Genomic DNA, 12,673 nt, shown 5'->3' on the forward strand with positions numbered 1-12,673 from the left:
GCGTGCCTTATTTACACACGAGAACACCACCAGGATCTACACCTGCCGATCCAGCAAAAAGACTTTTTAATTTGTTCTTGGAAAATTAACATGACAAAATGTCAACCAATCGGGTTCTTGTGAGAAAAGTCACCTCGGAAGGTAGTTCATCTCCGAGTCTCTGGTCCCGAGCTCGCCGCGACCCGCGGGAGGGACTCCGTTCCTTCGCCAGGGGGAGAACACGGGCAGCAGGGTCTGGGGGCAGCGCGAGCCCCTAGGAGAGGGGGCCGCCCGTAGTAGCGGCTCCACAGTCCCCACCTCCTCCCCCAGGGCCCGGTCCCAAGATGCCGACGGGGCCTCTTCGGCAACGGCTCCTGGGAGGGCTTTCCCTCAACTGGTCTCAGAACGTTCTGTGTCAGCTCCGGAGGGTGCACTGAATTAGTTCACCAGGATGAAGTTAGACTTGCAGTGAGCTTTAACACAGAAGGAAAACAGGCACGGGGTTAGAAGCAGGAGGTGAACGGTGACAAGGTCGCGGCGGAGGGACACGTACGTCCCAACCCTACCTATAAATTCCGTCACGGGGTCATGTTCGCCCTCTGTTTTAATGGTGCCTGCGATGCTGTCGTTTTCCAAGATGGGGAGGAAGAGCTGCACGAAGTCAGAGGTGTACGGGGGAGCGATAACGTCCAGCACCTAGGACGAGAGAGCACCAGGTCGTTCCCCACACAGCCCACGAGCGGCGTCCCACCATCATCCGATGAAATGGCAGACAGTTTGGGGACAGTCACCCTCCCCTCCCCGCTCTTTGCTCCCCGGTGACAATACGAGCCTCCAACGTTAAGACCCCAGGTGGTTCTACGGGCAAAACATAATATGGCTCCTGAAGGTGGGATGTGCTTGGTAAATGGTATGTAACCATTGTCACCACGATTAGCAGAGAGCACAGTTCTCAGAGCTGGGCACAAAATAAACTAATTAAGCCAAAAGGCGCCGCTAGCGTTAACAGTAGAAACGTGAAACAAACAAACGGTGTATTGCTGACCTCAGTTACAAAATAGCGAATGAGTGAAATGTCAGTGTCCAGCTTCTCCAGACACTTTCGGATGTAACTGACAACAGGAAGTACGTAACCTCGACTCAGCAGGTGAACCATCCTGTCCAACAGGGTCTTCTTCAACTCAAGCTACAAGGGCAGGGGCAGACAAATCCGTCACGACGGGTCCTCTCCCCAGCCTCCAGAAGCCCGTGGGCCACCTGCTCACCTGCTCCATCACGTCCAGCTGGGAGTGCTCCGTCTCAAAAAGCTTCACAAGCAGCTGCAGGACCTGGGGGTGCAGGAGCTGGTGGCAGGTGCTGATCTACAAACACGCCAAAGGGGGCCTCGCTGAGCACCGCGGCCGGGCCCCCGGGCTCACCATCGGTGCCCGGAACCGCCATCACCGTCGCGGCCGGCAGACAGCGGGCGGCTAATGACGGCAGCCCTCGCCCAAAGCCGGTCGGCTTCCGTGCCTTTGCTCGTCCTTTCGGAACACTTGCTAAAAACTGAGAGATCTATGGAGCCAATGAAACAAGTTCCTTCTTTAAATTTTCTTTTTATTTGGGGCCCTCGGGAAGCTCAGTGCTTAAGCGTCCAACTCTTGATTTCAGTTCAGGTCACGATTTCATGGTTCCCGAGTTCGAGCCCCTCACCGGGCTCTCTGATGGGAGCACAGAGCCTGCTTCAGATCCTCTGTCCCCTTAACTCTCTGTCCCTCCCCAGCTTGTGCTCCCTCTCTCAAAAATAGTGGCGCCTGGGTGGCTCAGTCGGTTGAGCATCCGACGTTGGCTCAGGTCATCTCGTGGCTCACAAGTTTGAGCCCCACATCGGGCTCTGTGCTGACAGCTCGGAGCCTGGAGCCTGCTTCCGATTCTGTGTCTCCCCCTCTGCCCCTCCCTCTCTCTGCCCCTCCCCTGCTCGTGCTGTCTCTCTAACTCAGGAATAAATAATAAACATTAAAAAAATTAAAATAGATCAGGAAACATTAAAAATTTTTTTCTGGGGGCAGGGGGAGGAGCAGAGAGGGAGAGAGAAAATCCCAAGCGGGCTGCATGCTGTCAGTGGAGAGAGCCTGGTGGGGGGCTCAATCTCATGAATGGTGAGATCACGACCTGAGCCAAAATCAAGAGTCAGACGCTTAACAGACTGAGCCATCTAGGCACCCCAAAACCAGTTCCTTAAAAGGAAAATCCTCCCTGAGGATAAAAAGTCACTAGCTCTGTACCGAGTAGCCTGTGGATTCAGTGACAGATGTACTGGCAGGACAGGCACGAGCACGATAAGGCACGGACACGGAGTGCCGCCCAAGGCCCCGCAGCCCCCGTACCTCGTCCAGCAAGGCCAGGTGTACCGGGGTGTGGTCGGTCTGTAGCTGGAAGTATCGCGGCTCTGACACGGTCCAGTCCACCCACTTGAGCACACCCATGGCCACCACTGGGAACCTACGGGAAAATGGGGCACAATGCTTCCTTTAAATGAAGTTAAAAAAAGAAACGCCACCACCCCATCTATCCCAGCAAGTGGCTCTCCCTCTGCTCTGCCAAGGAGATGCTGGTCAGAGACACGGTCTCAGGAGGCCAGGATCCTCTCAACGTGTGCTACAGGGACCCAAACTCAGTTACTGGCTTATTTTCAACCACTATTGGTTTAAAAGAAGATCGTTAATGCAGAACTCTCAGGGAGCCTGGACTGGGCTGAAGTTTTATTTGGCAAACCCTCTCTCTGTCCCTAGTAGAGACTACCAGGGGAAAGCCTCAAACACCTAAGAGGACCACCCTATCTGTAAGCCTGTCTGATCAACGCAGACGTCTGTATCCTTGCTGTGATCGTCACTTCTACACAAGCAACACTTCGTTGGCCTGATTTTTACGGTAAATAGACCCTTCCCTTCAAAGCAGCTTTTGTAATTCTGGTTGGTCTTCCATTTCCTTAGGCTGATTCATGAACAGACTTCTGGCAGATAAGCACCTGAGAAGTACTCGTGCTGCTGAAACAATTTAAAGTCCTCTATATACATTTTACAAAAAAACTGAAATCAGTAAGTGTCTCTGAAGCTTTTGTTAAATACATAAGCTTTTAATAAAATGAAAATTCAACCAACTTCCTCCAGAAGGATCAAGTTCAGAACTAAGGTTTAATTTGCTCACCTAATGCACTGATAAAGTGTACTGAGCTCGGCCACTAGCTCGGAGGCCCCTTTGTTTTCATTACAGCACAAGTTGTGAACAGTCTCCACGGCTTTTGACGTTGACTTCAGCTCATCTTTGTTGATGCCCACGCGCTTGTTCTGAACACACACACACACACACAGAGTTAGTGAGTCCCGGTGGCCTTGCAGTTGGGGTCATCTGCTACAGGCTACCCCTCTCTGCAAACCCCCTTCCCTGTCCCTGGAGTCGAGTCCATTCGGCTGCCACCCGTCAGAGTCGCCCAGCGTGCAGGAACAAGCCAGTGAGGCTGGGCCTGTGGCAGAGAGGGACCTGCTTATTTCTGTAGTCGCACTTCAAATTCCAGTGTGAAAAGTATTAACAGATGCTATGCACGTTCTCTTGAGACATTCAGCACTTTGACTATTTCATGCACGAACACTACAAACAGGTTTCTGACACTAGTTGGGCTCATGACTTCTTACAGCCCAAATTCCCAAATAACACCAAAGAGAGGAGGTCACTTGTCCCCCTAAAAGTGCATCGATCCTCAGAACTGATGGTACCTTTTTCCAGGTCTCAACCACGCTGGCAGCATACGCCAAGATGTGAATGTACTTGTGCTTGTGGTCCTGGTTGATCCGGGCCCCTGGTTTAAAGAGCGACTGCATGAACAGGTCCAGGAAGGCCGGCACCCGGATCTGAGGAGACACACACGGCTCGATGAAAAGGAATGCGCGGAGGAGACGTCAGGTCAGTCCACGCGCGCTTACGGCAGGAGTGAGGGCACGCAGAGGACGTGACGGGGGAGGGTGAGGAAAAGGACAGAAACGAATTTGTATTCAGGGACTTAGGAGAAACACAGGTTTTCCAAAATAACCCTTCTAATCGGCATGGAGGGGGTCCCACCTTATTATTAAAATGAAAGCAACTTACAAGTTCAACAGGAGGCGGGTCCATGCTTGTGAACATCTTGAAGAGGACCGTGATGTCGGCCGGATTGAGGGCTCCTTTGGACAACATGGCCCCAAGAGCCTGACAAGCCCTGGGGTAGGAGGCAGCTGTGCCCAGCGCAAGTGTGATCTGACTGGCATCATGACCTCTGGGTGAGGGAAAGCACAGATCCCACTGTTAGGAAGGTGGCTCCCTGCCCTCTCCTTCCTTCTCTGCCTCTTTCCTTCCTTTTTTTCCACACCTCATTCTTGGAATTGTTTGGGTCCCTTTTTTTTCATATGTCTGTCATCCACTGGTATCTTGACTGACCCACAAAAACAGCATTTAGAGCTAACTGGGAAAGAAGGGTTGGATACAGCTTGCAGACTTTCCAAGAGGAGCCACTCACTTTTCCTGTCTTATTAAGACTCTGTTAGGAGAGAATAAAGCCAGCAAGGGCTAATTTTATTCCGTAAGATATGGACCGCAACAGAACAATTAAACTACTGAACGACTATTTCAGGACCGCTATCATTTGCTATTGATGAATCCTAATATATGAAAACACAGGTTCACAGATCCAGTGAACTGCACAATAATCAAGTACCTTATAAAATACTCATCAAAGCCAAACTTCAGAAAGCAAGCTCTCTCCGTGTATCTAAAACTACCCTGACCTTTCTAGCTCTACTAGACAGAACGGAGTCAATCTGTCTGTCAAGAGGAGGGCCTAGAGTCTCTGCCGGTGGACACAGGGCGAAGGGGGAACTTTGCGGGGAGCACCTAGTCAGGACCAGGACGAGCACAAACACTGTCTCTCACTTCTCCTGGGCGAAGCGCTGCACCTCCTGTGCGATCCTGCGCACGGCAGAGCCTCCTTGCTCTTCCTGGGCCAGCACGGACATCATGGCCTGGGCAAACAGGTACGTGTGCTCCCCATGACACACCATCTTCTGGAACGTTGCAGGGGGAGAGAGTTTGGGGTTCCATAACTGCGGCAGTGACAGATGTCGACAAAAGAGCCAAACCCCCAACCACTCTGCATGCAAGTTATTATGCTGGAACTGGCCTTCTGACCTGGACATTCTCTCCAGGGAAGAAGCATTTCATGTTTGAAAACGCATGACCCCGATGCACGGCCGCCTTCTGAGACACACAAAGAACTTACGGCAAACTCAGGGAGGTTTTTTTCAAGGTTTTCCTCTCCTCCGTCCAAAATTGTAGCTAGAGAGGTACGGAGCACTCTAGAGAACACTTCCAGCTGCTGGCAGGCTGTGGACACGCTCGTTATCTCCCCTTGGTACCCTGCGTCAGAAATCAGCTACAATACAAAAACAAGAGGCCAGAGTGTCAACAGGTAGTGACCACACGTTTCACAGAAAGTTGGCTTGTCGTCAGTGTGCGTGGGAAGGTGGGACAAGCAAACACTGGTCTCAGGTCTCAAACGCTTATTCTGATCCCCGCCTCACCACTGACTAGGCTTGTGGCCCCGGCTAACCATCCCATCTCGGTTTCTTCGTGTGTAACATGAAGTGGACGAACGAGGCCTTCTTTTTTTTTTTAAACTAATATCCGTGTCCAACGTAGGGCTCGAACTCACGACCCCGAGATCAAGAGTCACATGCTCCGACTAAGCCAGCCAAGCGCCCCAAACCAGGCCTTCTTAAAGGGTCCTCTCAGCACACGATGGACTCTAAAAAATACGTTCCTGCCAAATCCTAAAACACAGTCCACGTTGATCCAAAAACACATATACATATTCTATGCTTTTCTTTCTCACTGTTCAGATTTACAGAGGCGAAGTGATGGAGACCTTTACCAAAAAGCAAATACGACCTTTCAAAAGAACAGACCACTTCCCAACTAACCTAACTCTCACCCATAAACGCCTTCGCCTTTTCTGTGACACTAGTCCCCTGCCTACCTTAACAGTGAAGTTCAGCATCAAGCAGTCTGGATGGGCTTCGGCCAGTTTGTAAAAAAGATCTCTCCACGTGGTATGTGCAATCATTTGTTCAAGCCAAGCTGGGGTCTGCCAACAAACAAATGGACGGCGAGATGAAAGGCCTCGCTTGAGCTTTAGTGAAGACGGTATCGTATAAACAACCACTGCACATTCCAGTTGGAAGAGCCCCCGTGAGCGTCGAGCTCCAGCCCTGTGGTCCCGGCACAGGAAGCAGGCCAGAGCTGGCGATGCCACACGGGCAGCTGAGCGGCAGCGCTGCAGCCCTGAAAGCCCACTCACGGCTTCTGGAAGACTCAACCGCACACCAGAGTCACTGAAAGGCGCTTCTTGGAGCCACTCGGGTCCAGGGAAGTACACGTAGCGTGGCCGCAGCACAGGCACAAGTAACGCATATGCCACATCTTGCCCTTGGCAAGAGGAAAAGGCCGTTTGATAGGGCAGAGGTTTTGGCCATCGCCATGTGTGGTGGCCGCGAACACGTGTCTCTCAGCTCCCCTACTGTGTGACTGACAGACCCTCTGAGTCTACCTCCCACCTGTGCCAAGGCCAGCTGCCCGCCGGATACTCCCAGCCACCAATCGAGTACGGCAGGGCTCCCGGCAGGCTGGTTCCCAGGAGACATGGGGCTCCAGTGACAGGGGACTGTGGCCTGAAGACACCCACTGACACTGCTGGAACTTTCTGAAAACTGCCCGGTCGCCTAAGGCTCTTCACCCCCAACCTTCCTTCCTCCCTTCTGCCTTCTGAGCCCAGACCTGCATCGTGGCTCCCCAGCCCCCCGCCCATCTTCTCTCACGGGCGTGTCGTTCGTATCTCCTGCACACAGAATCCCGTCCTGGCGTCTGCTTCCTGGAGGACCCGGACGAGTACCCCACACCACTCCCAGGACCGGTGCTCGAGAGTCGCCAGAAGTGGGAGGTGTGAGTCTGCCAGTCCTCCTCTCTAGTTCACCACCCGTGTGCCTCTCAGTGTGCAAGAGCTCACTACCCTGCAGAGAGCATTTTGAGGGCAATTCTGACTCTACACAATTTCTGTCTCACACCTTGATTTTAGGGCCCAACTTTTTGCATTACTTACCTAATACGCCACGTTCCACTGTACACGTGGAATGAGCAAAAGATCCTAGGAACTGGCATTAGAAAAAGAAGACAGACTCCTCACCTCTCCTTCTTCGGTAAAAATAGAATCTGCTTTGCGGGGGTCAAAATGTTTGATCAATAAACTCTTCAAGTGATTTTCCACAGTTTCCTGAACTTGCACTGGTTCAACACCTGAAAGAAAATGAAAACAGCCAGATGGAAAACGGCCATCTCTCAATTTGTTATACTACTTTGGAAAAAATAGACAGGTCAAAAGTCTGTATGTGAACCAAAGATCACAGAATTGCTTCTGATCACTTGGAATTCGGGACCTCTCATAAAAATTCAGATTTATCAGCCTTGGTCAACGGTAAGACCCAAAAAAGGAGCCCAAGGCAGAACACAGAAGGCCGTCTGCCTTCACGGAAAGGACAGCAGCATCTTGGACGCCTCGGTAAAGACAAGGACAAACTGCCAAAACAGACAGGCAGGAGGACAGAAAGACATACCCGACAGGGTGGACAGAGAGCAGATGCCAGCCGTGAGAGGTGCACCGTGTTCAGGAGCTGGGGCAGCAGGGAACCCACTGCCTTCCAGCAGCACCTACTCCGTGACGTCATCTGCACCCAGCTCAGTGGCCTTACAGTGAGGCTCCACCCTGATCAGATTACTAAAAGCCACAATCATACCCAGGCCTAAATTATCCATCATCCACCGCTTGCTATAACAGACCTCTTAGAAATGACGCAGTGAGGGTATCGGTCTGACCCCATAATTCTACAACATGGTAGGGAAAACAGCTCCATGAGAATCCCATTTGCAGGCTACCCGTAAACCTCAAATTAGTGAATCAAAGATAGGAATCAAGCAGATGAACACGGGTAAGAAGTTCAGTTCCCACTTACAGAAGTCTTAAAAACCAGGAAAACAAACAAGGCCTTTCCGGTTTATCAGCATCATAATGATCCAAAGGTCTATTAAAAAAAAGGTGGGGGGGCGGTGACCAGGCAGGACGGGGCCACCCACAAAGCACCTGTCTGAATGAGCCACTCGGCCAGCAGGTTGACGGTCTGGGCCACGGCAGTGTAGTTCTCAGACAGCAGCTGGATAACATTCTCCGGAGACCCTCCTGCCTGAAAGTACCTAGAAAAGGTAACAAAAAAGCTAGGACACTCACAGGAATGTAGGCGGGCATGGGGATCAATGACAAGATAGTCAGGATATTAAGGTTTTTAAAGCGGGGTGGGGTGGGGTGGGGTCTAGAAGCTTTCCATTCCCAAATCACATTATTCTGACTTTTGCAGATCACCCTCTGGGTCCATTACACACTGTCTCTAAGTTCCCCAGCTTCCTCCCCACACACATGACCTTTCTCACACACCTCTTCAGAGTGTTAAAGATGGAGGGCTCCATTATATAATCCCGGGTAGAAAATTTATGTAGGCATTCTTGCTGGACCTCCGCATCGTCTTCTCCTTCTCCATAATCATCCTCCTGCTGGTGATAAAAAGAGCCAGGCTACTTTTTCATCAACGCAAGTATCCTGCAATCTCACCTTAAATCTGCAGAACCCTGTCCATTTCAAAAGCGTTCCACACACGTTACTTCATTTGACTTCTGTGATCATCTCAGGAAGTGGGCTGGACAAGTAACGAGTGGCTAAGAAAATGGAATCCAGAACCACACCAAGGGGGTTTGCATCGCAACTACATGCTGGGGTCTCCGCTTCCTCCTCTGTTAAAGATCATACCAGTGGCTGCTCCCATTGGACTTTTGGAAGGATTCTGTAATCTAATTTCTGGACGAACCAAGCCTAGCGCCTGACGTTCAGTGAGAGTTCAACAGATGTCAGTTATTATTGTTTTCACTGTTATTATTTCACATGTGCCATTTAATGCTTTCCAACAAAGACCGATGGAGTGATTCTCGAAGGCACAAGCCATCAGTACGCTGTTAGGAAGCAGAGATCACAGACTTGCCTCCAATCAGCAGGACCGGCTAGATACTAGGCCCTGTTCTGTGTGGAAACAACCTTAGGCAAGTCACTGAATCTAAGAACAAAGCAGGATGATGTGTGACATCAAGGTCCATCCGGTGTTAACACGGTCATCCCAACTACTAGGCAGATGCTTTTTAGATGCTTACTCTGTACTGAGCACCGTACTTGCCTCTAGAAATCCCCGGAAATAGAAGACAGGATCTAGCTTTTTCTGCCAAAGGACTTTACAAACGAGGAGAGACCAACCTTCCATGCAAGTGACTAACATGATGGTGTAAGAGCTGGACCAGGGACCAGCAAACCACGGCTCAGGGCCAAATCCGGCCCTTCTGTTTCTCTAAGTAGAGTTTTGTTGGAACACAGCCACACCCATTTGAGAACGTTTTGGAATTTTACATATCGTCTATGGCTGCTTTCTCCCCGTCATGGCAGAGTCAAGTAGTCGTGACAGGGACCGGCAAAGCCTAAAATGTTTAGTATGTGGTCCTCTACCAAAAAGTCTGCCCACCCCTGGGCAATTCTGTAAGCAAAGCTTTGGGAGCAGATTCCTTCTGCGGGGACTGGGGAGTCTTTCAGACCTGCCTTGTGCAGGGAGCCTGGAGCAAGGCCGTGAAGGAAGGCTGGCCTTCACCCCGAGACTCGTCCTTGTGGGTCTGTTTTCTGGGGCCTCTGTCCTCAGCCCTACTCTCTCCTGCTACCTCTTCTCTTGGGTGATGCCACCTCCCTGCTCATAAATCTAGAATTTGGCCTGGATCTCTCTCTTTCTCTCGAGCTCCAGACTCAAGTGTCAGCAGTTTATTCTCACTGCCCCTCGGATGCCTGCTACTTCTCCAAACTCATTAGGTCCACAACTGACCTCTGAACAGATCTTTGTCCTACCACCTACGTTTTAGTAAAGGATTCCGTCATCCACCGGGTACCCCAAACTCACAAAGGTGTGAGTCACTCTCAGTTTCTGCTCCCTCATTCCACCGCGTGTCCCGTCGTGAGGACCCACCCATTCTGCTTCCCACAGGTCTCTCCCGTCGGCCCTTCCTCCCGCCTTTCCCATTCCTTATTTTGTGCGTGCCTGCAGGAGCAGTATGTCCCGGGCGGCTCAGCCTCACGCCTCCCTTTCGGTCACCTTCCACGTTGACGCCACCACGGTCTTCACAGGCCGCACGTCTGATGCTTCTCTCTTGCGTCAAGTTTCCAGTCTCCCTCAGAAAGGCTCTCCAACCTCTAGCGTGACTTTAACCCTTCACTTGTCACCTGGCCGGTCTCGTCTCCTGCCAGCCCCCACCGGCAACCCGAAGCCAGACTGCACTACCGGCATTCAGCAGCTCTTAATCGTCATCACCTGGACTTAACATCACCGTGGCCTCCGTGCGCGTCTTCAGCCTCTCAGGTCCAGTAACGTGGCGTCAAGTGAGCAGACCTGGCGTCACGAAAACTGACCCGCCCCCATCGTTCAAAATCCAGCTCATGTCACCCCTTCGGTCACCTTGCTGGACTTCCTCTTCCTCCTCTGAGCAGTCAGCATGTACGTGAAGGGAACATCTGGTCCACCCCTCTCATCACCGAGAGCCTCTGAGGGTCGGTGCACTGAATGGGGGTCACGACGAAAGTTCCCCAAACGCGAGACTCCCCAGCCTCCTGTGGGCGGGGTCTACGCTTGGCTCTGCCGTTCCTAGCGGCACACACTAGGGCACACAAGGTGGACTGTCGGGTTATAAAACGAGGGCCCTGGTCTAGACGGCCCCTGGATATGCGTCAGTGGTAAGGTCATGCCTGGAAGGCCCAGAGTGACCAGTGCTGTGACGTTGTGAACGGGACGCTCGGAACACGAAGCCACCACTAAGCTCATTCACGTCCCATTGGTTGTCCAGCGGTGTGATAAAGTGGCGGTGGAGACAAAGGACCTGGGCTGGGTCCCCATTCCTTCGCAGGCTCGCAATCCTGCGAGGGGAGTGAGACAGCGCGAGCACGGGCCGTCCGCTGAAGCTGCCTCCAAACACACGAACCTTGTGCTGTCACTCCCTGCCCCAAACTCCTGAACAAGTCACGTTCAGCAGCCGTCAAAGGCCCTTCAGACCTGGTTCCCTCGCAGACCTCGGGCCGCCGCATCCACCAGACGGCTCACCACCGAGGACTCCTTTCTGCTCCACAAACACAGCACCTGTCTTCGCATCTCCGATCCTCAGCTCCCAAGCCCTCCTTGCACCCCTGCCCCCTTCAACCACCTGCGCCCCACTGCGTCCTTCCTTCAAAGCGCTCGGTATTTCCCACACCTGATGTGCACTCTTGCTAAACGGCAAATCCCCAGGCTCCCCTCCAGGCCAACCTATCTGTCTCCAGGGGAGGGACCTGAGAAGCTGCAAGTTAAACAAGCACTTCGGGTGGGTTTTCAGATTAGAATAAACTTGGACTACACTGGCAGGGCTGGGGCTACCAGGTCGGAGTTCCCAACCCTCCTGGGGGGGGGGGAGGGGACAAGGGAAGACCCCTCCTCAGCCTCCATACCAAACCCCTCCAGGTCAACGATGGAAGGATTGACTGGATCAGACCAAAGCACCGAAAAGTAACGTTTTACAAACAGCAAAACACGTGTTACGAAAGCCCAAAGTTGCACTTTCCCCCTCATGATGCTGGTTTGGACTTTCTAAGCGACTTAGTTGTTCAAATTTGGCGCTCTGAGCCCGATCCGCCGTCGAGTTCGTGCCTTATATGCCTGGCGGGCCGGTAGGCCGAGGCCGGCCCCAAGGGAGTGGCCACTGGGACCCCGTCGTGACACGACGGGGTGGTCGGCCCCTCCGCGGCCCAGACCCCAGCGAGGCGGCCGCGGCGCCGGCGGACCTCACGCCCGGGTCTCCCGCCCCGTCCCCGCCCCCACTCGTTTGCAAGGGAGGAAACGGAGGCGCACAGAGGCCGCGTGCTCGCCCCTCGACGGGCAGCGGCGCTCTGGGCGGGCCCCGCTGGCCCGGGGACGCAGGCGGGTGGCGGGCGCTCTGGGGGCGCGGGGAGCGCGCCCCGGGCGGGGAGGGGGCGGGGCGGGCTGTGCTTGAACCACTCGGTGACCGCGGGGCCCGGCGCGGCGGGGGCGGGGCCGGCCCGCCGGCGACGGAGACCAACGGTCCTCGTCGGGGGCGCCCGGCGCCCCCCCTCACCTGGCCGCCGTCCGCTTCGTCGCCCCACTCGGCCGCGCTCCCGAAGTAGTCCTCCTCCATGATGGCGCCCGGCGCGGCCCCCGCCATCCTCTCCCGCGAGCGCGCGCGAATACGGCGCATGCGCACGGGCAGAGGCGGGCGAGCGCACGCGCGGTCCCGCGGCTCCGCCCCCCCGCGGCCGCGCGCCTTGGTCCGGGGAAGGGGCGGGGCACAGAGAGCTGCCCTTCAGTCGTGGCTCCAGGCGCCCGGACCCCGGCGGGAGCTGGCGGGAGGCGGGGCCTGAGCGAGGGGGCGGGGCACAAAGGCTGTCCTGGGCTGGTGGCTCTGGGCTCCCGGGGAGGAAAGAGCGCCCCGAAGGGATCCTGGAGCACAGCCTGGGTGGGTC

General features: G+C 53.9%; 1 protein-coding gene across 4 annotated transcripts; it reads right to left on the reverse strand.

Moving 5' to 3' along the window:
- Nucleotides 1-37: 37 nt before the first annotated feature.
- On the reverse strand, nucleotides 38-12,395 carry NELFCD (negative elongation factor complex member C/D). 4 transcript variants are annotated; one of them, XM_030309286.1, is made up of 15 exons: nucleotides 12,289-12,395; nucleotides 8,525-8,640; nucleotides 8,177-8,286; nucleotides 7,226-7,335; nucleotides 6,023-6,130; nucleotides 5,267-5,419; nucleotides 4,921-5,051; nucleotides 4,102-4,267; nucleotides 3,732-3,866; nucleotides 3,166-3,305; nucleotides 2,346-2,460; nucleotides 1,245-1,340; nucleotides 1,025-1,165; nucleotides 546-675; nucleotides 38-452 (listed from the first exon to the last, which is right to left on the reverse strand). In XM_030309286.1, the coding sequence occupies exons 1-15, from the start codon at nucleotides 12,373-12,375 to the stop codon at nucleotides 418-420; spliced, it is 1,773 nt and encodes a 590-aa protein (XP_030165146.1). In that variant the 5' UTR covers nucleotides 12,376-12,395; the 3' UTR covers nucleotides 38-417. The 4 variants fall into 4 exon arrangements, with proteins under 4 accessions (XP_030165146.1, XP_030165147.1, XP_030165148.1 ...); XM_030309287.1 differs by having other exon boundaries at nucleotides 8,525-8,637; nucleotides 12,289-12,389; XM_030309288.1 differs by having other exon boundaries at nucleotides 4,921-5,048; nucleotides 12,289-12,389.
- Nucleotides 12,396-12,673: the final 278 nt, after the last annotated feature.

This window comes from Lynx canadensis, chromosome A3, assembly GCF_007474595.2.
Source record: "Lynx canadensis isolate LIC74 chromosome A3, mLynCan4.pri.v2, whole genome shotgun sequence".
NCBI lineage: Eukaryota > Metazoa > Chordata > Mammalia > Carnivora > Felidae > Lynx > Lynx canadensis.

Excerpts from the sequence above, each read along its gene's own strand:
- NELFCD (XM_030309286.1), bottom strand. The coding sequence starts at position 12,375 with ATGGCGGGGGCCGCGCCGGGCGCCATCATGGAGGAGGACTACTTCGGG. Across the intron at positions 3,867-4,101 it reads ACCCGCCTCCTGTTGAACTT|ATCCGGGTGCCGGCCTTCCT; the intron begins GTAAGTTGCTTT and ends GTGTCTCCTCAG. Across the intron at positions 1,166-1,244 it reads AGCTGGACGTGATGGAGCAG|CTTGAGTTGAAGAAGACCCT; the intron begins GTGAGCAGGTGG and ends CTGCCCTTGTAG.